General features: G+C 42.4%; 1 protein-coding gene across 9 annotated transcripts in view; it reads right to left on the bottom strand.

Moving 5' to 3' along the window:
- The window catches only part of CIT (citron rho-interacting serine/threonine kinase), a 125166-nt gene that overhangs the window by 28795 nt on the left and 70405 nt on the right, over positions 1–25966 (bottom strand). For 8 of the 9 annotated variants that reach the window (XM_060785393.2, XM_060785395.2, XM_060785400.2 and 5 more), the window contains exons 19-24: positions 24171–24266; positions 22005–22121; positions 21136–21245; positions 19790–19964; positions 11314–11511; positions 7933–7986 (exon numbers count right to left, since the gene is read on the bottom strand). In XM_060785393.2, coding sequence (XP_060641376.2) covers positions 7933–7986; positions 11314–11511; positions 19790–19964; positions 21136–21245; positions 22005–22121; positions 24171–24266 — 750 coding nt within the window. The remainder of the gene's footprint in view (positions 1–7932; positions 7987–11313; positions 11512–19789; positions 19965–21135; positions 21246–22004; positions 22122–24170; positions 24267–25966) is intronic. The other variant, XM_060785398.2, reaches the window with a different exon arrangement.

Below are 25966 nucleotides of genomic sequence, written 5' to 3'. Positions count from 1 at the left end.
CCCTTGCTACCACTCAGATGGTGGGTTCTGAAAGAGTATGGCTCCTGCTGCAAATATATATTTGTGCAGAAACAAACTGGTCTAATTCAGAGGAGCTGAAGATTGTTCTTATGCTTCATAAAAGACACAAAAGGAAAATCACCTCCCAATAAATGGATTTAAGAAAAAAATGGTAGAAAATGGAGGGAGGTAAAAAAGTGAAGGAAGAGGGAGAATCACACTGGTGCTTGAAAGTAGTAGGTGAGATGGGCCCAGTAGATTTTGACTGAATGGTAATTTCGTGATGTTGGGTTGGTTTGAACTGGATTCCTGCAGAAGGTTATTTCCACCAAGGACAGGCTTTGAGCCCTCTTCACATCCTAAATCCTTCCATTCAAATACCTGTCAAGACCACCATCTTCTTGCTCTCTTCTAGAGGAAAGGTGTCAAAGGTGTCTGCGTCCACCAGAGAAAATAAGACTTTTTCTTTTGCACTTCTGAAATACCAGTTACTGCTGGTTTCACGGAACAGTACCTGAAACTGGTCCTTCCCGAGTGTTGTGAGTTTGCTCTGCCTCTCAAAGGGATTCAGAAAAAGCAACACATTATCCTAATTCTGACCTGTTTAGGAGCTTCTCCAAGCAATTTGTCTGGCCACGCCTGGAGACCATTGTTGGACCAGAAGAAAGTTGGTCCTGATCCAGCAAGGCTGAGCTTTGGCAAACAAAACCTATCTCCGAACTCACAAAGGGACAGAGCCTGCATGGCAATTAAATGCAATTTTCCATGTCTCTTAAAATTCACAGTGGGAAGCTCTCCACAATGAGGCCATCACAATGCCGACTGAGCAGATGCATGGAGGGAAGCCCAGGTTGTGGCAAACCAGAGAAGTGGCAAAGAGAACAGCAAGGTCCCACAGCAAACCAAGGACAGCGAGTCCTAGGTTGTATCAGATGGAGGAAGAAATGTGTGGGTTTTAACATCATCTTTATCCTTTGAAGATGAGAAAAAGGTGTGCGAGGAAGGTCTGAACTGAACTTTCAGGACTACCTAATGAAGAAAGACCAGACAGCGTTATACACTTATTTACTTAGGCAATCCCTCATAGTCTGAGGATGATGGTCCTCCAAGGTTCTGTCAGTGGGTCCATAAGTGACTGTGGAGCCCAATTCTTAATCTGCATCTTCTCCAGCAGTGAGGGCATTGGTTCCCAGGTGGAAGGCAGTCCTGGTCGGGGTTGGCTTGACGCGCCTTCCTCTTGGCACGTTTCTCACTTTTGCCCTCCATTCGTGCCTCTTCAAATTCTGCAGCACTGCTGGTCACAGCTGACCTCCAGCTGGAGCACTCAAGGGCCAGGACTTCCCAGTTCTCAGTGTCTATGCCAGAGTTTTTAAGGTTGGCTTTGAGCTCATCTTTAAATCTCTTTTCCTGTCCACCTACATTCTGTTTTCTGTTCTTGAGTTCGGAGTAGAGCAACTGCTTTGGGAGATGGTGGTTGGGCATCCGGACAACGTGGCCAGTCCAGCGGGGTTGATGGCGGAGCACCATCGCTTCAATGCTAGAGGTCTTTGCTTCTTCCAGCACGCTGACATTTGTCCGCTTGTCTTCCCAAGAGATTTGCAGGATTTTTTGGAGGCAGCACTGATGGAATCGTTCCAGGAGTTGCATGTGACATCTGTAGACTGTCCACGTCTTGCAAGCATATAGCAGGGTTGGGAGGACAATAGCTTTTTAAACAAGCACCTTGGTATTCCGGTCCTCAAACACTCTCTGCTTCATTTGGAAAAAGGCTGCACTCGCAGAGCTCAGGTGTTGAATTTCAGTGTCAATGTTGACTTTTGTGGAGAGGTGACTGCCAAGGTAGAGGAAATGGTCAACATTTTCTAATGTTACACCATTAAGCTGTATTTTCGGCATTGGGGAGGGATTGCCTGGTGACTGCTGGAAGAGCACTTTGGTTTTCTCGATGTTCAGTGACAGGCCGAACTACTCATATGCTTCTGTGAAGGTGTTTAGAGTGGCTTGTAGGCCTTCTTCTGAATGCGCACAGACGACATTGTCATCAGCATACTGGAGTTCTATAATAGATGTTGTTCTAACCTTGGTTTTGGCTTTCAGTCTGCTGAGGTTAAATAGCTTGCCATCTGTCCGATAGATGATTTCCACTCAGGTGGGAAGCTTCCCATCAACAAGATGAAGTATCATAGCAATGAAGATGGAAATAAGGTTGGGACAGTAACACATCCCTGTTTGACACCTGATTCCATCTTAAATGGGTCACTTTGGGAGCCACTGCTATCCAGGACTGTTGCCATCATGTCATCATGGAGGAGCTGCAGGATGTTCACAAATTTGATAGGGTACCCGATTTTTTGGAGGATGGTCCAGAGAGCGCTGCAATTCACTGTGTCGAATGCCTTTGCAAGGTCAATGAATGCCATGTACAGAGGTTGGTTTTGTTCCCTGCATTTTTCTTGGAACTGTCGTGCAGTGAAGATCCTGTCCACTGTTTCTCTGGAGGGATGGGAGCCGTTCTGGGATTCTGGGAGGGTGTCTTCTGAGAGGGGCAGAAGGCGGTTTGCAAGGATTCTTGCGAGGATTTTCCCAGCGGAGGTTAGAAGGGAGATACCTCGATAGTTTCTGCAGTCTGTTCTTTCCCCTTTTTTGAAGAGGGCGATGATGGTGGCATCCTTGAAATCTGCTGGGATTTTCTCGGTCACCCACACTTTTTCTATGAGCTGGTGGAGTTGTTGTGTCAGCTCAGGTCCCTCCTCTTTAAAGATTTCAGCAGGGATCCCATCAAGTCCACTGGCTTTGTTATTTTTTGTTGGCTGATAGCATTGCTGACTTCTTCCAAACTAGGCAGGGCTGCAAGCTCATCTCTGGTTTGTTGTTGCGGGATTTGTGAGAGAACCCCTTTGGCCACATTGGAGCTGCGATTCAAGAGGCTTTGGTAGTGTTCTTTCCAACGTAGTGCAATTGATTTTTTGTCCTTCAGAAGTTTGGTTCCATCTGATGAGCGTAGAGGCTGTATGCCATGGTTTCTTGGTCCGTAGATGACCTTTGTGGCTTTGAAAAACCCCTGAGCATCACAAGTATCTGCCAGGTGTTGGATTTCTTCAGCCTTCTTTGTCCACCAGATGTTCTTGAGTTCTCTTGTCCTTCTTTGGACCTCAGCTTTTGCACTGGTGTAGATCTTTTTCTTAGCAGCACAGTTGATGTCTCTCTGCCATGTTTGGAAGGCTTTCCTTTTCTTGTCAATTAGCTGTTGGATCTTGTTGTTATTTTCGTCAAACCAATCTTGATGTTTCTTGGTTTGATATCCAATAGCTTCTTTGCAGGCTGTGATGATGGAGGTCTTCAGTTTATTCCAATGTTCCTCAACATTTTGGGGGTGTTCTGTGAGTAGATGATCTTTGAATGCTGTTTGGAGAAGGGCTCATTTGGAGGGCTCCTGAAGGGCTCGGGTGTTCATTTTGCACTTTGTCTTTCTTCCTTGAAGTCTGCACTTGGGGGCAATCTTGATAGCCATTGTGAATCGGATTAGCCTGTGGTCTGTCTAGCAGTTGTCAGCACCTGACATGGCTCTTGTTAGGAGCACGTCACGGCGGTCTCTGGCACATGTGATTACGTAGTCTAAGAGGTGCCAATGCTTTGACCGGGGGTGCTTCCATGATGTCCTGAGCTTGTTTTCTGGCGGAAGAGCGTGTTGGTGATGACAAGGTTGTGTTCCGTACATTTGGTGAGAAGCAGGATGCCATTCGAATTGCTGTTTCCAACCCCGTCTTTTCCTTTGGTTCCTGGCCACAGGTTGAAGTCTTGCCCGACTCTTGTATTGAAATCCCCCAGGAGGATGATTTTGTCCTCCTTAGGTATCTCCGATAGGACGATGTCCAGCTGATGGTAAAATTTCTCCTTGAAATTTTAAGGAGATTTCAAGGAGGAATCAAGGACAAGCGTTATACAACACCGCTACTAAAGAGAGAATAATACCCAGTTCATAAAAAGTAATTCCAACTCCCTCAGATATAACCACAGTTCATTCTGACTTAAATATTAAATTGTTCATACAAACTTATTAATCCATTCTGTCCTTTGGCCCCTGAACTCTTTTTATTAGCTATGGTGCTTCCTTTCCTGCTCCCTTTTGATATCAGTCTTGGCTTTTATCTATACATTAACCTGAGACCACTTGCCTGAAGGTAGCTCACAGTTTAAAAACTAGCAACATATATGTCAGTTACACAAAAAGCCCAAGAAACAAAAGAGAACATATTTCTAGAACATCTTATCATGATAATAGTTCAGAAAACACTCGTAGTAAACAACCTTAATGTGATCCTGCTTCTTTCCAAGATTCAACTGAGAAAATGAATTGAGTAATATTTGATGTAATGCAACACTCCAAGAACCATACAGACACAAACCTTGCTCTGCACAACCAAGGGAACACAGAGGCACACATCCTCTGCATGGCAAATCAATTCATAAAGCAGTTTGGGATTGGGATGAGTTCTCAATAGTGAGAACCTGATCTCTATGGGTTGCTGCAAAATAAAGAGCTCAGTAACTTATATAACTTTTTGGGCGGGGGGTGTTGTCTTGCCATTATAAGTAATAAATAATAATAAACTTTATTTATATCCCGCCCCATCTCTCCAGAGGGCCTCACAATTACACATGGAAAACAAAGACCAACACAAACAGGTTGCTTAACCATTACAGTTTATGTTCATAGAGGAAAGAATTCAAACTACTCTACAATAAAAGTGTGACATTGTTCTGTTCACAATTCAATACATGCAAGGACAATACACTTAGGAACGGACAAATCACAGGGTTTTAACCCCTGTGGGAAACAAAAATTACCTTCATTCAATCTAAGCCACCCAGAGATCTTATTATATGAGGTTTGACGGAAATATTTTTCATAGAATTAATACTATGCTATGACTTTTTGCCAATGTATGGAAAGAAATCCCTACAAACCCTTATCATCAACTAACAGAATGTGACTTGTTTTTCCTAGAAGTTGTAATGTACAGTGTTCCCTCACTTATTGCGGGTGTTATGTTCCAGGGCCACCTGCAAAAAATGAAAATCAGTGAAGTAGGGACGCTATATATGTATATCGAGTTCCGAGGGTGATGCGGAAGTGAGGAGAGATTTAAAGGCACCGAGCACCTTTTTTTGCTAGCTATCTCTGCTTTGCTTTGCAATCTCTCTTGATTGGCTGCCATTCATAAACTGGGAGGCAAAAAACCCACGAAATAGCGAGTCTGCGAAAAGCAAAGTAGCGAGGGGACACTGTACATCAGTACACTCTCTAGTTAAGTGAGGCTTCAGCTCTAAGTCAAAAACCATAACTCAAAACATTTGAACCATGAGTCAAAGAATCTGAAGAACAAAACTTGAGTAATCCACAATTCACTGCTCAGGAGGTGGGCTTATTTATAGGCCCTGCCTCAAGGAGAAAGATGTGAAAGCTTTAAGTCATAATACTTTTCAAACTCATTAACCTGAAGAATGGAAACAGAAAAGTACTGCTTGGCCTTGAATATTCAACCTCCTACAAAATAAACCACAAGACATTGAGCAGTGATTGCTGGTAGCGTCTGTGTTAGCAGAGCAGTGCATCTAGTCTGGGTTTAACCAAGCTTTCAAGGAATTACTCTCTAATAAAATAGGTTCGGCACATTGGATAGCTCCTTGAAAGCTTTCCAAAACTTGAAGTAGATTCATCACAATGTGGAGACGGAAGCTTTCAGCTGACACTGACTTATGCAGAAGCAGACCAAGAGAAGGGGACTTGGGACCTTGAATAAAATTCATCATTTCTTTGTTGCAAGGATGGATCATTCCATTTCTGGAGAACCAGCACAACACAACAGGTGTATTGTTTGAGGATGGGGCACCAGCAGGGTTTAGGAGTCGTAATACACTGTTTATCACATACACACAATACAATATGGTTGCAAGAACCTTAGCCAGCCCAAACACTCTTGGTCTTTAATCGTAATGTTTGTGCTGAGAATGCAACTACAAGGTGTTATCTCCTCAAACAAGAAATACCAGTAAGGGCCCTGGAAACAGAGTCTCCTTTATCAACACGCCAAAGCTACTGGAACAGTAATACAACAGGTAGGGTGCGCTTTGTGCTTAAACTTCCCAGGCAAACACACTATGAGCTGCAGTAAATCAGATAGATAATTCAGTGTATCCTACAGTAGAAGTGTGTACATCAAAAGCAAGGTCTGACTTGAGAAAAGCAAAGTCTGATTTCTAACAAGCCATAACAAATCATATTTACCAAAAACTAAGCTTTTTAAGTGTTGTTGTTGTTATTATTTGATACACAACAAGATTAGTACACAGCAAACAAGATCACTGTGCTGGCTGTTGTATTGGATCACACGCTGGATACTTCCCAAGTGTCTAGGACAATGTGATGTATCGGCAAATAATTCAGGCAGATTTGAGTAGGGTGGCCTTTTGCAGCTGACAGATGGTAATTTTGTCAGCGCCGATTGTTTTCAAGTGCTGGCCAAGGTCTTTAGGCACTGCACCCATTGTGCTGATCACCACTGGGATCACCTTTACTGGCTTGTCCCAGAGTCTTTGCAGTTCGATCTTTAAATCCTTATTATTATTATTAATATTATTATTTCTATTCTGCTTTCTCTCTCTAAAAAGAGACTGAAATATACACCCATACTATGTTGGCAGATTTTTGGTAGACAAAAATTTAGAGACATATCACAATTACAAACTTGGCCCTGTATTCAGATTTTAAAAACTGGTGAAAGTTGTTGTTCCCCTTCATGGAATGCCACAAATTGCTTCCATTAAAAAGGTGGGCACTGTTGAAATTAAATCTGCATGCAGGTTGGTAACGATTTTTTAGAGCCCAATGCTCTTTCTGCCATACAAAATCATGTCTCAGAAGAAATCTTTCAATCTTGCACAGGTGCCCATCACTGGGAAACCTTAAACAGAAAAGGTGGAAAAGGAAGAAAAGCATTTCCGCCACTTCTGGAAATAAAAGAGGGCCTTTGAAAAGCCCTAGTCCCCTTTCTGTACTTGAATGCTTTTCATCATCAAGATAGTCAATAACAAAAACATCCAAATGGAAAGCACTTGTCCAACATCAGGCGTCTTCCACCCACGCCACTAAGTGTTTGTGTGAGTGTCCAAGGTGAAGCCTTCAACTATTTTAAAAGGAATTCAGGAGGCTCACTCCAGTGATGGTGGCATAAGAAGGGGGGTTAGACACTAAATGGATTCTTTGGGGTGCTTCCCTCAACATTCTTCAGAGATACCCTGTAACTTGCTCGCTACCAGTCCATGGAAAGGGGTCCCAACAAGAACCCAGCCCTCTCAGGATTTCACGCCCAAGGAAACCTGGAGGTGACAGCTGGGTGTCCATAACTGATAATACTGTACATTTGGAGCAAATGCACACTCCTGCCATACTTCAAACAAGACCCTATCTGTCCCTTTTTCTACAATCAAGATAAAAAGTGGTACAAGAACACCACCTACAGCCACTTTGACAACCAGACTTCATATCAGAAATGTTTTAAATGTAGCTGGATGCCATCCATTTCCTTTCAATTCTACACTTTGCATGGATTTTTTATCTGTTTTTGTATGTGCACATGCCATTTGTTGCAGTTGCGACACCATTCTTATTAGCTGCACTGCCATGAGATTTGTTGATTTGACTTCTTCCAAAGAAAGCTCAAACCCTGTCAATTTTCACATCAGGTTAAAACCTCTAAGCTGAGATTTACCTGAGACCTATCAAGACAATCCAATCAGTCTTAGGTCTTGCTAACTCCTTGAAGGCAAAGGTCTGTGTCATGAACCTTTGTCTCCAAGGAGCAGAATGGGATTGTTTCCTTCCTTGCCCTTGGTTTCAAAAGAATTCAATGATCTGTATTTGATACTCACTGTGCAGCTATTACGAAGGGCTTCAAATTTACGCTGGATTTCATCTCTATGTGCCTAAAGGAGGTAAGAAGTTGATCATCAATTTTTTCATACATTAGATTTAGAATCCAACAGCTGTTTCTTAATGAACTGCAGAGCAATCTACCAGCAAGCCAGGTTTAGGAGGCAGATGCTGCAGACTAGGAGTACTGCCAAGACAAAACAACAACAACCCAGATGTTGCATTGATTTAGGGCATCTTCAGGCATCCATGGACTTCACTACAGAGTGGTATGCACTATTTCTTGGAAATATATATATATATATATATATATATATATATATATATATATATCCTTGTTAAGGTAGCTGTCATTTCATATCCAAGTGGTACTCTTGTCTTTTGTTTGCCTTACATGTTTATTTTCACATCTGAACTAGAACTTCTTTCAAAACAGGTAGCTCTGCATGTATATACTCTTCTACGCACAAAAATAGAAAAACCTACAAAGGATGGTTATGCAAGCTTTCTCAAACCCTTCCACCACAAACCTACCGTCCAGCCTGACCTTTTTCAAAAAGCAACAAAGCCAACTCACAATGTCATTACAGGGTAAAGGAAATCCAGCATGTTTCAAAGGCACAAAGCATCTCACTTAGAGGAAGCTGCAGTATGACATGCATCATTGAGGTTTATGAGCTGCAGGTGAACAAGACAAAGCTCATCTTCTAGCCAATAAGGCCCTCTCCCACCAGGCTCAGACTGTGGCAGAGGGACTTGTGGGTCATTCATTGCTTGTTGGAGACTTTGCTTGGATTCAACCATCTATTTTGCGGCCATGAGGTGCCCAATGCCAGAGTCAAAGGGGATTGGCTAGAAAATGAACTTTGTCTTCCACCAATCAAAGGAAAGAGTTCCAAAGAAGAAGCCGCTCCTCCCAATATTCCATATCAAATCTAGAGAGTGACAGAATGTACAGCAGCGTGTTCACAGGAGTCCAAGAGTCAGAGACGAATCCATGTCAGCGCGAAAGAAAATGAGCCCATGAAGCATGCCCCCTTATCCTATCAGCACAGAAGCCAGATGTTACAAATTGCTCGTGTATCTGAAGGAAAGCTAGAGCTATGAGCAAGAGAGAATTGGTCCAGACTCATAGAGAAGGAGTGGCCAACCTTTTTGGCAAGTGTGGCAGAAGCGCAACAGAAGCACCAAACTAGTCTAGTCATCCCTAGCCCCCTCGCTCCTCCCACTCCTTTGTCTTGGGGCAGTTTGATCCCATGTCTCCTGAGCTGGGAGCAGCTTGGGTTTCAGAGGAAGCTGCTTTATGTCAGGTCAGACAATTTGTCCTATTGATTCGCTCTAATTGTCTATTCTGACTGGCAGTGACTCTCCAGGGCCTTTGTAAATACCGGAGAAGACAATGTGCTCCGCCTAATCTTTTTGACAATTACATTAGAAGCAGCAGCAGCTGAGTTGCCCCTGTGAAAACCATCCTATGCTGAAGGATCTCAAGTGCGAAAGTGCCCCAAACCCCTTGCTCTTGTGTCACTCATAGCACCCATGCCTCAGGTTGGCCATCCATAGGACAGAGCAGGACAAAACCCCTGCACAGGGGTTGTGTTTTCTAATGGGAAGTGCCCAGCTTGTGTGCGTCTTCAAAAGGCAAAAGGGAATGACCACTTTTCTTCCCCCAGGATGCCAAGACTCTAAGCAATGCATGCAGATGTTCTCTGCTGAACCCCGCAAGCCCAAAGGAATAGGCGCAAAGGCAGGAAGGGGGCCCCTAATGAAAGGCAAGCACACTCTTCCTTTCATTAGCTTCCAATGAGACACAACACCCACTTTCCAATGCAGCTGGATGCAAACGCCACCAAAGACAGCCATATCGGTGAGGGACAGCTGGCAGCCAAAGCAGAGGTTAATAATCTCCACCACCCACAAACTTTGTGAAATCCCAAAGTGAAGATCCAACTTTGCTTTTGCAAGGACATTTAAAAAATATAAATCAGTCCCCATTGTATATATTGAGGATCAGTTTGGACAGCAAAAGACCAAAAATCTTCAAGTCACCACGCCAACAGAGAGTGAGAAAACCAAGATCATTGTTAGAGAACATGTCTAAGGCAACATTTTTCTGGTTAATTTCTTAAAGCTGATAAGCATGGTAGCATAACAGTATGGCTTTATTCCCATACATCTGTAAAACAAGAAGCTACCTTTGCAAGAATCACAATCTGAAGTGACTTACCTGGAACCCACCACTTCCACAGTCAAATATAACAATTACACATGGACACAATGCAAGCAAATTTCCTCAATAATAAAAGCATACTTCCTCAATGTGAAATTTGGAGTGGCAACCTAGGCCCTGTACTGGACAATACTATACTGGAAAAGCTACAGAGAACTGGCCTTTGAGTGAATAGGTTGACAGATCTGATCCTCAAAGCTCTGCCTCTCAAAATAGTATTTCAATGTGCAAGGTAAGTGATTTCAGTTGTGTAACCATTGAGAAGTGGTCAAAAAAGGAACTAGGGCATATGGTGTTCCAGAATCTGTTGGAAAGTCTGGGAAGAACAGGTCGCAGTTGGAAGCCATGACCAGCTGAGATTCTGAAATCAAAGAACAGCTCAAGATACAGGCAAGAATGTTCCTGAATGTTCAGAGGTAAAGCGGCTCACCCTTTCTAAGACACTGAGAACTCTATATTGAAAAGGCTCGATCTGCTTAACCTCTGTTCCAGATCAGACAGAACTGGTTTTGGCTGTATCTTTTAGAAGAGTGTACTTTGTCTCACCAGGAAGCCTCTTTCAAAAAGGACGGTTCACCAATGAAACATTTCTGCTTTTCCCTCTCTTTAAAAGTTTAGCTTTAGAAGCCTTTTTGGCCAGATTATGTACCAACATGTCAACAGACATGGCGTTGCATCTCAAAATGCATTGCAAAGGAAGGAGGTTGGTCCCCAAAGGAGGGCTCTAAAATCACTGTTGCTGGGTACCTTCATGGAACCCAAGTGGACATCAGATTAGTGACAGCCAGGAAGTTCCTTTCTCCAGGTGAAAATGTGTCTTGAAGGTTCTTTGGTACATGAATCGGCTTCCAGGTTTCTTAAACATGATCCATTTCAAGTAACAGTGCTACCTTCTAGCTCTCAAAAGGATGTCCCTATCCCAGTTTGGTCATACCTATTTCCATTTCCAAAGAAATAATATCATAAATGTTGATCCCTCAAGGGCACGTTTTGGACAACTCACAGCAGAATATTATCAAGCTAAGCCATCTATGAATCAGATGCAGCAACCCATGGCACACTTCTGAATACGGCCATTTCAAACGGACACTGAAAGAGCACATTTTTAGGGAGTGGAACCTCACTCTCGGCCCAGAATCCTTCAGCTTACCGTTAGAGCTTGGATTTCCTCTTCTGCCTCGGCTGTGGTCTCCTCCAGCTCAGTTTTCGCCTCCCGCAGCTGGCTTTCCAGGGCTGCCCGGGTCGCCTGCAAGCCGGAGATCTGCGACTCCCGCTCCTGGAGGGTGAGCTGCAATTCTGTGAGCTGCCGCTTCAGTTCCAGTTTTTGCTCTTCATGCTCAAGGCTTACCTAAAGAGTTGAAATACAGCATTGATACCTGCGAAAGCCCAAGTGCAAATCTACTTCAGATCTTCCAGCAAGGCCCAGGGGGAAACTGTGCTTCTTTCTGTGCCTTCTGGGAGTTAATAATGCAATAGTTTGAATACAACAAAATCCAAACTTCACAAAACAGTGATACGTTTATGAGCCAATGAAATTGAGCAATGATGGGGTTTTTGTGCATTTGAGTTGGCTTGAAAAGCCTATCAGTGTTTATGGGTTTTGGATTTTATTGTATTCACAGCAGAAGAAAGTTATTGATTTGTAGGAGTGTTTGCTTAGATAAGGTGGCCAGCAGAGAAACTTGGCAAACTTGTGAGATTATCGGTCTAACTCTGTCAACAAGACTCGGAACATCTAAGGTCATATAGTGAGAAAGTGCCATCTTTTGACCACTTCATGTAAATAGCAGGCATTTCCTGAAAACATTATTCTATTGATTTCTATTGATTTTCATATTAAGAAATAAGTTATAATGAAGTTTTAAAGGCTGAATTAACTAAAGGATTAGATTAGATCTTATGTTATAAGCATATGAAAGTTATAATTCAATTAGAGATTTAAGGATTTGAACTTTAAGAATCACCTAATGGAAAACATGTTATATAACTCAGCAGATGTTGAGTTCATAAAGCATTTGCCAGATTTGATAAAGATGTTCTTGGCAACTATATATTTAAACACCTGTTAATGATTGTACTAAGTAAATGTCAGATACTGTCTGCGCATGTATGGGAAAGTTGATTTTATGTTATAAATACTGAAGCAATTGAGACTTCAAGGTGTCACAGCCCTTTGCTTGCTGTTCACCCTATACTCTGCAGAGATAGTAAAGCCTGGAAATCGGCATGCTGTCTCCATTCTCTTCCTTCTTCGAAAGCACTCGAATGAATCAGGGTAACGTATGCCACAACAAATGGGGGCGCGTCCGGGATCTGAGTCAACAGAGAAGGAACAGAAATTAAGCCTCTTGAGGGCTTGATTGCCTTCACTCAGGGGGCTAGGCAAGGTGTGGATCAGAAGGGGCGAGAAATGGGTACCCACAAGAAAGAACTGGCCCAGCTAATCCGTGCATCGAGAACTAACAGCTTCGATTCCATGGCACCAGGTAAAGAAAAAGGCTAGCTTTAAGAAATAGGAAGGTACATGGGAAGTACCTGGGGAACATTTCACTATAAGATAGCTGCAGACATCAAGTGAAATCCTGAGTGACATTTTCGCACAGAATCGCACTCATAGGTTGAAGGAACACACTTTCAGGGGGAAAGTGTCAAGTTTATTTTGTGGTTGTCTTGGTTTATGTTTTTGTGTCTCTTTGTTTCCTTGTGTCTATTTGGTCCACGTCTTCTTTGCTTGCCTCTTTGCTTTAATAACCCTATTTGTGCCTATACTTGTATATCGATGTTTGTCTCTCTGTGTCTGTTTGTTTCTCTGTCAAGCAGAAGGACTTTTGCACCTCCTCAATCGCCCCAGCCAGCTGAAGAGATATATGATGGTCTGTGGTGAAACAAGACTAGTGTGGCCGTACGTTTTCGTCTGGGACTTAGTTTTGGATAAGCAACTAGGATAGTTGGGAAGTGCAAATGTATGAAAAAACACTAAAAATAGAAAACATTATAAGGCATGCGCGGATACGGCAGACTGCCATTGGGGTCAAACCGATGTGTGGGTTGCCTTCTGGAGAGGCACTGGAGAATTGAAGATATAATGAATGTTGCAGGAGGAAGTGTGCCGAGAGGGAATTGGAAAGAAAGAAGTAGGGGCCGTGGGGCTAGAGGTCAGCCTCAGTGGGCCCGGTAGTGGCTGGGTTGGCTAACCCAGGTCAGGAGTTTGGTCTTACCAAAGCGGAGACATAGGAGTGATAACGACCTAGCATTTGTTCATCAGGCCATAGGCTGTTGAGCACTAGCTTACTGTCTTAATGTACCCGATGGAATCAAAGGAAAAGAGGAAAATACATAGTAGATTGGATATGCTGAAATATGTGGGATGTGAATGAATGGATTCCCTGTGTGTCTGGATGAATGTTGTGTAACATTCCAGTCTGGAGTTGTGGATGTATGTATGGAATATTGATGAACTCAGATTCAGATGTGTTTCATATGTGTTAGACTGTCTTGTGAGGTCGTTTTGTGTTTGTGTGTGTGTGAATGTCTGGTTGATTAGACTGAGAAAGAAAGATTAATCAGAACTGCCATTGTGTGTTTGAGGGAGTATTCAAAAGTGGCCACTTGAGTGTTCTCTCTAACACAAGGGAAACAATTATAAGGTAATTATAATTGAAAGTGTGGGCTTAAAAATGAATCTTTAGGAAAGTCAAGTTACCAGCTTTCTAAAATGTCCCGCATGGAGGAGAGATATTGACAAGCTGAGATAAGTTTAGAGGATGAAAAGAACTTTGTGAAAAATGTGTCAAGAAACTGAGTGTCATGGGTTCAACTGCCAATGACTCTTTTAAAAAAATGAGATGTACCCCCATTAGGGTTTTAGGAATATCACCATCTGAACTGATATATGGAAGACCCCCTTTTGAAGATTAGACCATTGTAGGGCTATGTGGGAGAATTGGGAAACCAAGCACTAATAAAGGAGGTACAGACTTTGGAAATGGTGTTAATAAATTGTATAACTACATTGGCCTGTTGCAGTACACGTTCCCTGTTTCACCAGGGGACCTAGTGTGGCTGAAAGACCTGGAGGTGTGACCCCCCTGAGGCAGGAGTGGAAAGGCTGCTGCAAGTGCTGTTGACGACCCCCACTGCTGTAAAGCTAGAAGGTGTTAAATCGTGGGTGGACTACACCTGCATAGAAAGAGACCATACGGCTAAGGACCCAGACTTTCAGCAGATAAACTTAGATCAGGATAATCCAGTAAAGGACATCAAAGATTTGGAGGCCAAGAGGGTCAAGCTGCCAAGAGCTGCCCTGAAGAGGAGGGAGTTCCGGCTACCGAGAGCTCACTCCCAGGGGTTAGGATACTGAGAGCTGCCTTGAAAAAAGAAGGAAGATTGGATGGACTCTTGGGGTTGGGAGTGCGCCATTGTGGGACTTCTCATTATATTGGGGATAGTCTGGTTGTGTTACATTTATAGACATATCTTTTGCGGACAAGCATATATACTTCGGCATGTTATATATCTATTACCTGATTGAGTATGCCCCTCCCGAGGGTGATACAGGGGAGATGGGAGCAAAATATATTCCACCAGATGATTCGGGATATAGCGAATGAGACAAAAGTCATTGAATTTTGGGTCTGCAGTCATGGGTCTTCTTCCCAACGTCAGGGATGTCCACTAATGGTAGGATCATTGCTGAGTGAAAAAGGGTGGAGTGTTTTACAACCCCAAAATCATGAGATGACTGAGAACTTGCTCAATCCAGGACAAACTCTAGTGACATATAAGGGGACCTTGCCTGAGGCTCCAGCATGCATCACTTGGGAGAAAGAGGAAAGGTGGACACAAGATCAGGGAGACCCTTTCCTGATGAAGCAAATAGATCTTGGTCACTACCCAACTTGTAATCTTATTTTCCATATGTTCAAAACTGAGGCTTCTGAGGACATGAGTCTCCTAGCCCGTTTGGAACACTCCCCACAAAGGGTGAGGCGATTTGATGGTCATGTCTCATCGGGACTGGATGCATATATTAAACAGGCCCAAGCAGTGAAGGCAATGAAAGAGACGAGAATGGCCAGCCATAGCCGTGACCCACAAAAGGCACCCAACAAGGACTTGCCTCAGGGTCATGGGGAGCCACCCAATGAAGGGCCACCACAGTCGTGGAGAGCCTAATCCTGTCAAAGTGGTGAAGGTGGTAGAAGCCAGCCAGGTTGCTTACTTTTACTTACTTTACTTAGGCGATCCCTCGTTGGACGAGTAAGCCAGGTTGAGACGAGGTCGTCTCTGGTGGCCAAAGGAGGGTTGTCTCCTGGGCTGCATTGGATATGTGGACAGTGGGCAGGAAAGATTTTGCCCCCTTTATGGACAGGTACTTGCACAATAGGTACCCTGATACCAGCAGATGTGACGATCTACCTAAAGCAGCAATCCCTAATGACTTGGAAAAGAGAATTTAGATGGCAACGTTTAAAAAGAGCCTATGATGAAGCATATGGATATGACCCAGACCAAACCTACTTAAGTGAGGGTGAAAGGCTGGGAGCGATCCTGTTCCCTGCTGTGAGCGTAGCTCTAAATGTGAAACAAATTCGGAGACTCTCAGCACAAGTTGAAAGGTTGGCAAATCAAACTGTTGCTGGAATAAAGGCTCTGCAGACCGAGGTTGATTCATTGGCAGGAGTCCTAATGCAACACAAACTTGCTTTGGACTACTTACTGTCTGCAGAGGGAGGATTGTGTGTTTGGTTGAATACAACTTGTTGGCACTACATCAACAAGTCAGAAGTCGAATCCGATGTGAATAAGATACAGGAGATAGTTTTGGCCATCAGAGCTGGGTACACCCCAAGGGGAGAGAAATGGTTCAACTGGTTGACTTCTTGGATGCCAAATCTACAGTGGTTAAAAGATCTCGTCGTCATAGGGTTTATTATTCTGATACTTGTGATCTTAGCTATGCTCATACTACCTTGCTTAATGTCTTGCATAAGAAACATGATTGAGGAAGTTGTTAATGCTGCCAATGTTCGACATGGTAAACAGTTGCAACGTATTATATACATGGAGTTAGAGGAGATAAAGCAATCCTCCGAGGGAGTTAAGTTGATATAATCACAATTGAGATGTGACTCCGAAGAAGTGTCTTCTTCATCACAAAAAAGGGGGGAATGTAGGAGCAGTTAGGAGAAAATATAATAATAATATTAAAATCACAATACTTTATAATTAAAATATAAACCTACCTGAGTCTTCAAAAGGAAAAAGCGTTTCTCTGTGGCTCTTTGATTTTCCACTGAAAATGCCAGGGCCTTGGCCAGTGTTTGTTCTAGCCGGCGTTTGCTTAGATAAGGTGGCCAGCAGAGAAACTTGGCAAACTTGTGAAATCGATATTATCGATCTAACTCTGTCAACAAGACTCGGAACATCTAAGGTCATGTAGTGAGAGAGCGCCATCTTCTGACCACTTCATGTAAACAGCAGGCATTTTCTGAAAGCATTGTTCTATTGATTTCTATTGATTTTCATATTAAGAAATAAGTTATAATGAAGTTTTAAAGGCTGAATTAACTAAAGGAGATTGCCTTGATTAGATCTTATGTTATAAGCATATGAAAGTTATCATTCAATTAGAGATTTAAGGATTTGAACTTTAAGAATCACCTAATGGAAAACATGTTATATAACTCAGCAGATGTTGAGTTCACAAAGCATTTGCCAGATTTGATTTTATGCTATAAATACTGAAGCAATTGAGAATTCAAGGTGTGACAGCCCTTTGCTCGCTGTTCACCCTATACTCTGCAGAGATAGTAAAGCCTGGAAATCGACATGCTGTCTCCATTCTCTTCCTTCTTCTAAAGCACTCAAATGAATCAGGGTAACGTATGCCACAACAGAATGATTAAGTCCCAGAAAGCATTGATAATTCTTTTAGATTTATCTGAACCGGTGCTTGGCAGCTGTGACGCTTTGGATGAGGATGAACAAATTGAAATTGAATCCAGACAAGACAAAGGTCCTCCTGGTCAGTTGCAAGACCGAAAAGGGCATAGGGTTACAGCCTGTGCTGGACGGAGTTACACTCCCCTGAAGACACAAGTTCGCATTTGGGAGTGATTCTAGACTCATCGCTGAGCCTGGAATATCAGGTCTTGGTGGTGGTTAGGGGAGCTTTTGCACAATTAAAACTTGTGCGCCAGTTGCGCCCGTACCTTGGGAAGTCAGACTTGGCCACGGTGGTCCACGCTCTCTTTATATCCTGAATAATTACTGCAACACGCTCTGTGTGGGGTTGCCTTTGAAGACTGCTTGGAAGCTTCAACTAGTCCAACGGTTGGCAGCCAGGTTGCTCACCGGAGCGATGTACAGGGAGCATACAACCCCTCTGTTACTCCAGCTCTACTGGCTGCCAATCTGCTACTGAGCACAATTCAAAGTGCTGGTTTAATCTTTAAAGCCCTGAACGGTTCCGGCCCAGCTTACCTGTCCAAACATATCTCCCGCTATAAATCATAACAAAGTTTAAGATAGACTGGGTAGGCCCTGCTCTCAATCCCACCATCATCACAAACGCGACTGGTGGGGACAAGAGACAGGGCCTTTTCAGTGGTGGCCCCTTGCCTGTGGAACTCTCTTCCCAGTGACATCAGATTGGCTCTCTCCCTCCCATCCTTTAGAAAGAAATTCAAAACCTGGTTATGAGACCAAGTGTTCGAACAGTAGAGGCAGCAATCGAGAATAAGACTCAAGTTGTATGAATGACAATGGACTGACCCGGACTCTGATTTTAAACCTGCATGATTTTAGAAAAAATGTCTTAGTAATGTAATGTTGTTAATGAAATGTTTTAATTGTATTCTTATTTATTATTGTGGTTGGCAATGAATGAATGCCTGCCTTGAAGCTGCCCTGAGTGCCCCCCCCCACCCCCAGCCTGGGGGGTGAGAAGGATGGGGTACAAATATGTGAAATAAATAAATAATAAATAGATAAGGAGGTTTTTAAGATCAAGTCAGGCACCACTGTGGTTTTAGCTATGAATAGGTTTTTAATTGGTTTTGAGAGTTTTAAATGTTTATTTTTAATGCTGTTAATATTTCATTCTATGTTGTTGTTTGTATATTTTTAGGTTTTAAATTGTATTGTATTGTATTCATTTTACTGTAAGCCACTTTGAGTCTTTAGTAAAGGGAAAAAGCAGGATACAAATAATAATGATGATGATAATCATCATCATCCTATCACATATGCTGGTGGGTATCCCTGGAACTGCAATTCTGTTGACATTGGTCTGATCTTGAATTCAGTATTTATGCAATAATTTTAATGAATTTTCTCAAATGTGAGATGAGACAACCTAGAAGCGGAAAAAACACATTGTTTGTTCTTCTGGAGGAAGATTTATTTCTAAAGCAAAAACCATGGTTTATATGAACCATGGCTTAGCGTGATGTACCATGACCACTCTCTTTTGAGTAACCTCTTACCATGATCTAGAAAAGCTTTGTTAAACTATCAGTGCCTCTTCTGCTCTGATATTTTTTCCTTGAGCAGTAGTTCAACAAGTATTAGGAATAAATCACTGTCAGAACCCAAAGCCAATTGTATCTGGCAATAAATGTTCAGCGCTTGTCATTTCTCAATAACTAAAAGCTTCCAAATATTTATGACAATTGGCTGGGATAAATAAAGACTGAAGATTGTCACCCCAAATATAGTTGTACATCTCGCTCTGAAGGGAAATGAGCATATAAATACTTGATGTCCAAAAGCACTACATGGTTAGCTACTGTTCAGTTCCTACTAACAAGCTGCTCTTGTGGACAGCGATGCAAAATTTTAGCAAAATAGCACCATGGCAAAGAAAGCCATTGATTCAAGCTGTTCGGGAGGTAAAATGGAAGGGTCTCATTTCCAGAATAAAGGGGAAAGATAGATATAAGGAGTTAAATAAGACTATCCTCATGACGGAACAATTATAGTAAATATAGCAAGAGTAGTAAACTATTCCTGGGTTGTGGGGGGTGAGGGGAAGGAAGGGAAATGATGTAAAACGAGATACAGGATGATGAAGAAAATAAAATGAATACTTTTTGAGAACCTTAGACAGATGGTAATCAGGGGAAAATGATTAAATGCTCAAATATGCTGAGGTATAAATATTCAATAGTATTCCTGTATCTTTGTATTATGTAATGAGAAGTCACAGGTAGAGGTTTACCCGGGGGGGGGGGGGGGGGGGGAGAGATGGGGACGGAAAGGTGGTGGGATTGGGGAAAAATACTTGTATTTTGACAACTGAATTTTGAAGATTGTATGTTTCTATGTATGTGTGTGTGTGTATATATATATATATAATTTTTAAAATTCACAAAAAAAATCAAGCAATTCCCCCATTTTTTCTTATGCTAAAGTTGTAGATTCTTTAAGGAGTTTCAGAGTTTTTATCTTCATTTACTTCCAGAATGCAACATCCAAAGCTGCCACACTTATGGCACTAACTAAGTCACCATTAAATTATGGCTCTTTTTTGGTCTAAAATTCCCAGAAACCCCCAGAAAATTAAAGTGAAATACTAATAAACAGCAACACAAACAGTAGGAATAATTAAAGCCAGTGTTTACCTCTCGCAACCGAGTTTCCAGCTCCAACAGGCGCGTCTTATCAGTGTGGTCCTGATGCGTGATCTTCTCCAATTGTTCTTCCAGTTTATTGTTTTGTGCCTCTAACTTTCCGGCTTGAGTTTCCAGGTAAAACTTCTGCTGTCGGAGCTCAGAAATCATTTCTTCTTGGGCTTTCCTGAAAAGTTGGGGTAGGGGGAGATGCAAATCTAGTTCAACAGCCTGTCCAGTCACTGAGAAGCACGGGAAAGGGGATGAACCTAGGCTGGTGCAGCAACGGAGTGGATCCTACCTCCTTACATGCTCATGGAAAAGAGTTCATTGAAAACATTTCATGAGTAGCACATTTGTCACCAGGCTGCTGGCAGAGGCAATCATGTCACTCGGCAGTCTATACTTTTAGAAAATGTTGGTAGTTTGTGTAATTAAAATTAGCTATTTCTACAACTAGGACAAAGTGCAAAAGAATCCTAACCAAACATGCTGCCCCTCCTCTCACTCTGAGCTAAAGGAACAGCATTTGCTTCCTCTCGCTTCCCATCTGGTCAGTGATATTCTTCCTTGCCAATCCTTAGCAAAATCCCAAGTTTCCATATCAGGTTGTTGAGAAAATGAGATAACTGGGATCCTTAGTTCAGAGTACTGACTTAACAGGAGATTCAGAGCAGCTGTGGCATCGCAATGTAGAAAGAGAAGCCAGAGGCAAACCCCATATACAGGATTAAGGTTTGGAAAGGATATGATAACTTTACTCTTGCCATGAAATTGAAACAGTGGAGCCCAGTGCAAAGTGGTTGTCTTTCCCCCTCCCACTTGACTAAAAAAATTCAAGATCATGTCATATAGTGTGAAGAAATAGTTATTTTTTCAGCTGAAGCTAGAAATCTGAGAAGAAAGCTAGGTGTTATTGTTAGCCCCAATTAGAAGAGATGTACGACATTTCCAGTGATTCGACTGATCGACTCTAATTAGGACTAACAATTGGATTTCAGCTAAAGCAATCTGTACTCTCTCCATTTCCCTCCTTCAGAACTTAGCTTCTCAAAAAATGAACTAAAAATAACATTACCTGGCATCTCACAAAAATGGGGGAAATCAGACCCATCACAGCTTGTGACAGTATCCCAAGTTAATAGGACAACTTAAGCTGGCCACAGCGGTAAATCACATAAATTGCCCACTCAAAGGGAGTGCATTTCCTTTCAGCTAGAGGGGAAAAAACACTCTCAAGTCAATGACTCTTTGTGAAAAGAGAACAAGAGTTTCTCTGCTGAGAGTAAAAGGCATTGCTAGGTTTCTCCGAGGAACTTGAACAAAAAAGACAACTCAAGAGCAGCGGTGATGCTTACATGTTTCTCTGCGTAAACAGGCTGCTGTTTGCTGCAATCTTATTAGCTTCAGACAATTCTACTATCCTCTGTTCCAGAGATCTAATCTTTGAATCCATTGCATTGATCATCTGAAAAACAGACATCTCCTATTAATGTGGCTTCTGAACTATGTTCTGGGCACAGCCTGAAAAATACAATTTTTAAAATATAGCTCTCACAATACTCTCCTTCCCCCACAACTGAAACTGTGTCATTCACTAACACAAGATAGAGTCATGCCCAACAACTAAAAGTGTTTTGAACTTCTGGTCTGAGACCATAATAATTTTTAAACAATGTTGCACCCTAGCTTGTGCCACAGGAAGAGGCGGGTAATACATTTATTATTATTATTATTATTATTATTATTATTATTATTATTATTTCTACTACTACTACTACTACTACTACAACATTATATCTGGTTGACCATTGTGGAGGCAGAATGTGCAATAGAAAGGGCTTTGGTTTGATTTAGCGTGGCACTCCTTATGTTAGATGAAATATCATCTGCAACACAATTAACATATGGAACCTCAAGAACCATGGCTACTAGAAAGGAGTGATAAAGATGAATGAAGGCATGACCTACCTTGATCTGAGCAAGGAGGTCTCTTATGACGGGAACTGCAAAAGCTCACCAACACAGCAAGTTCAAATGTTTTTTTTCCCTGCCACAGAACCAATGACCTGAGTAGATTACCTCTACACTCCTAATATACATTTTTTAATATTATGTGTCTACAGGAAAACTTGCCAGGCTGCTTTGTGAACATCACATATGAACAGGATCCTTGCATAATGTTTGATGATCCAAATCAACCCAACATTATGATGTCTTCACGTACCGCTTTCTGTTCGGTAAGAACTTTGCATTTCTCACGGGCTTCTTCCTCATGTTTCCTCAATATATTCTCAAGTGCATCTTTGTCTGCCAGATCTTTTTTCATCTGATTGTCAAGCACCTAAAGAAACAGAAACAAACATTCTGGCCAAACCCATCCCAAAGATGGTTCCCAAGTAACACTAGCGCCAGTTCAAAGAAAATATCTAGAAATGTGAGCAGATGCCTTGTACCCAAAAGATTCAGAATCTGCAGACTTTCAGTGTCAGGGATTGAACAAGGGACTACTTCAGGTGCTCTGCCATAGAACTATCTCCTTCCCACTTCCATACAAGAAGCATCACAGCACTGTGGCAGAGTACATCCTGTGTTAATTGAGTCCTTGCCATCTTCTGCTACATGAATTCACATAGCAAGACTGATAAACGGCTGCCTCAAGCTTTGAATGCCACCACCTACATAGAAGGCAATACATCAGCAGAGAGGCCAGCAGTTTAATGCAGTGGAAAAGGTAGATTCTTGTGTTTGCATGTCAGTGGGAGGCTCTTCCCCCAATTCACATGAAGAACTACTGGGGGATATTGAATGTGGCAGAGTTAGAGGCAGATTTTACCTTTTGGAGCAGAAGATCTGACTCAGAAGTCTCACTTGACCCATCAAAAACACATCTGGCAGAGTGCACCCCACTGGGCAGAACTGTCTCACGCTCTACCACCTTTAAGAGTCCCCAGAATCCATTGCACAAAGCAAGCTATTGCAGCTTGCCTAGTGAGCTGCTTCTCTACAAAGGAATCCATAGTCAAGCAGGCTGGGCAAAGTGTTCCCAAGGCTCTTCGGTTGTTGGTTTTGCAGCCTTCAACATGCTTAAGAGTCCCTTCACTCACCTTTCCTCTCTTAATAAAAAAGGGTTCGTACTTCTCTTGGAAATCTTTAGGAGCAAAGACGCACCATTAAATTGCCTGCATGTGTCCCTTGCACTGTGGCATCCCTTAGCCACAGATCTGTAACTTTTGCTGTTGCTTTATGATATCCACCTTTTCCCTACCACCATCCAGTTCATGTGGCTCTTTCACAACATAAAAAAGAACTTCATTTTTTAGAAATAATTAAAGCTTCCTGCTGAAAGATTATGCATTTAAATGTTTAATGGTCCTGCATTATGCCGAAGCTGAAATCAAGCACTTCAGAGCTCTATGAAATTGCCAAGTCTGTGTCAGATTGACATCCATAAGTCCATTCCATCCCACATAACATTTCCTTTCATTAAGCATCATCTCTAGGAGACTCGCCTCATATTTTAAGCAAAGTGCTTTCAAGCAGTCCCCAAATTTCTTCTCATTATTGTGCAAATACACAGTGGCCATGTCCAGAACACCTAATGAACGGAGGAGGAAAAGAATAAAGGACTGAAAGGTCTTAATTGGGCTCCCTTAATTTAAGTGGTGCCTACCATTTCTGAGAGAGACATAGCGTAATTTCATGAAGGTGCTGCTGAATAACAGTGACAAAAAGAAGGAGATGTGCTTTTGACTCATTCACAGTTGGCATGGCTCTGTGACATTTGGCTGGCAATGTGACCTGAGCACAGCGTTTCTTCTTCCATTTCCCCTCCCAACTACTCAGAACCTCTGTTTTTTCCCAGAAGAAACAGCAGGCAAGAGTTTGTCTCCGTTTAAACCAAGCAGGCAATTTGCATCAGGAAAACACTTGACAAACAAACCCTTATGAAACAGCATTAACAAAACCATTTCTGGCACCCGGGGCATTTAAAACTTCCCCCAAAAGCATCAATTATATCTGGATGGGCATATGGGAACCCACAGAAATTGCTGAACTGCCTTACTATTGACTGAGGAAAACTGCCTTTTAGGAACAGGAGGGAGGTTGTACTTTGCTCATCCATGGTGGAGAACTTCTGATGTCTTTTAAAGAGCACACGGAATTAAAATAGTAAAGAGCTGGCACCATCAAGCCCCTCCTGCAAAACCAAGGGTCTCCTCCTTCATAAGACAAGGGTCATGGAATCTATGGGTACCTGCTCCAAACACCCATTTCAGCAATGGAGGAGCAAGACAAGCAGGAGATCCACAAATCATCACTATCTAGGGTTTTCTCCAGAGAATTGTGACTTAGCTAATCTGTGGCCAATGATAATGGAGGGTATCCTTACTTTGAGCCTTTCTTCATACATCTGTTCCTTCTGTTTCAGATGCAACTCCAGGTGCTGTGCAGCAAGCTGTGCCTCTCGATGCTTCTCCTCTAGTTCCTAGAAGCAACAAATTAAGCACAACCAAAGCATAAGGAAAGAATGGAGGAGAAGAGCACACTCATGAAATCCTGAAATCCAGACACACACACTGTTATCTTCATTTCATGAATTTATTGTCCCTTCTCATTTCTTTTTTCTTGCACTGAGTATGAAGAGGACAGTAACTGGCTGATGACCGACTCTTGGAAGCTACATCCCTGGCCACTGACCAGATAGCAACATATTTAAAAACTGCTGAAACAGATTTCCTTCCTAAGTCCAGCAGGCATTTCTTTAGCCAACTAACCATTGGTCCTGCTGTGAAGATCACTCTCAGCTAAAGGATGGATATGGCGCCAAGCACGCTTTGGGCAACTTGGCATCAGACACAGTTTGTAAAAATGGAAGCATCTCCACCATTCTAAGAGTCACCTACAAAGAGCACTACAAAGAAGAAGGGTAGTACAGAGAACTTTCTTTACGGTGTCTGGGAGGAGGTTCAGGTGGAAGAAAGCTGGGCAACAGTAGTTAGTGCCTGAAACTACTGTACCACCTTCCTACAGCCTGAGGTTCTATGAATCAATCAGGGTTGTCACGCAATACCAACTATACTGTCATTTCAATTCCAAGCCACATTTCCTTCCAAGATGCCAGAAGATCTTCAGCAACATGCCACTCTATATCTAAGGGATTCCATTCAGAACCTAAGTCAGGTATCCTCAAACTGCGGTCCCCCAGCTGTTTGGCCCTCAAACTCCCAGTACCCTATCCAGCTTATTCAGTGGTTGGGAATTCTGGGAGTTGGAGGGCTGCAGGTTGAAGATGCCTGCCCTAAGTTGAGGCATTTTTCTATGCAATGATAGCCCAGTACTACGATGGATATACAGGTTTTCTTGCAAAGTGGATGGAAAACCCATCACAGGGGACAGGTGGGAGACCGAAAGGACTGACAGGCAGATTGCTTACCTGTAACTGTATTTCTTCGAGTGGTCATCTGTGAATTCACACAATTAGGTATTATTGCGAATGCACAAAGCACTCTTTGGAACCTTCTAGAATCACTAGGCAGAAAAGTTTTGGTGGTAACCCTGCCCACCATCCTGAGGCTATATAAGGCCTGGTGGTCGCTGAAACCCCTCAGTTCCAAGGCTGCAGCCCGTATTGAACTGAGGTTCCATGATATCTCCGTGGGGAGGATGGGTGGGTTTGCATGCATTCAGATGACCACTCGAAGAAATACAGTTACAGGTAAGCAACCTGTCCTTTTTCTTCATGGTCTCTGTGAATCACACAATTGGGTGACGAGTAACCTGAAGTTATCAAAAGCGAGAGTCACGACACACTTAGCAGACCTTTGGTACAAAATCTAAGAGGTGTATTCACAAGAAATTTATTTATTTATTTATTTATTTACTTCATTTCTACCCTGCCTTTCTCAACCCCGGGGAAAAGAAATAACCAAAAACTCTGGAAAGAGGCTAATGAAACAATGTACAATGTATAATTCAAATCATAAACAAAAATTGATGTTTGGATTTAGTGTACCATCAATAAAGCTTGCATAAATATGTTTTGACAGGTTTTGCAGTAATAGAATTTTGAAAAGTGTCACCCGACTCTTTCAAGTTCTTTGAACAGTAAACAAGGCTGCATGTATATGCACACCATATGCCCAACAAACATCACTTGGATTTGTGGTATACGGACCCAACAGAGCA

Source organism: Anolis sagrei, chromosome X, assembly GCF_037176765.1.
Source record: "Anolis sagrei isolate rAnoSag1 chromosome X, rAnoSag1.mat, whole genome shotgun sequence".
In the NCBI taxonomy this organism is placed as follows: domain Eukaryota; kingdom Metazoa; phylum Chordata; class Lepidosauria; order Squamata; family Dactyloidae; genus Anolis; species Anolis sagrei.
This window is presented reverse-complemented; position numbering and strand designations above follow the sequence as displayed.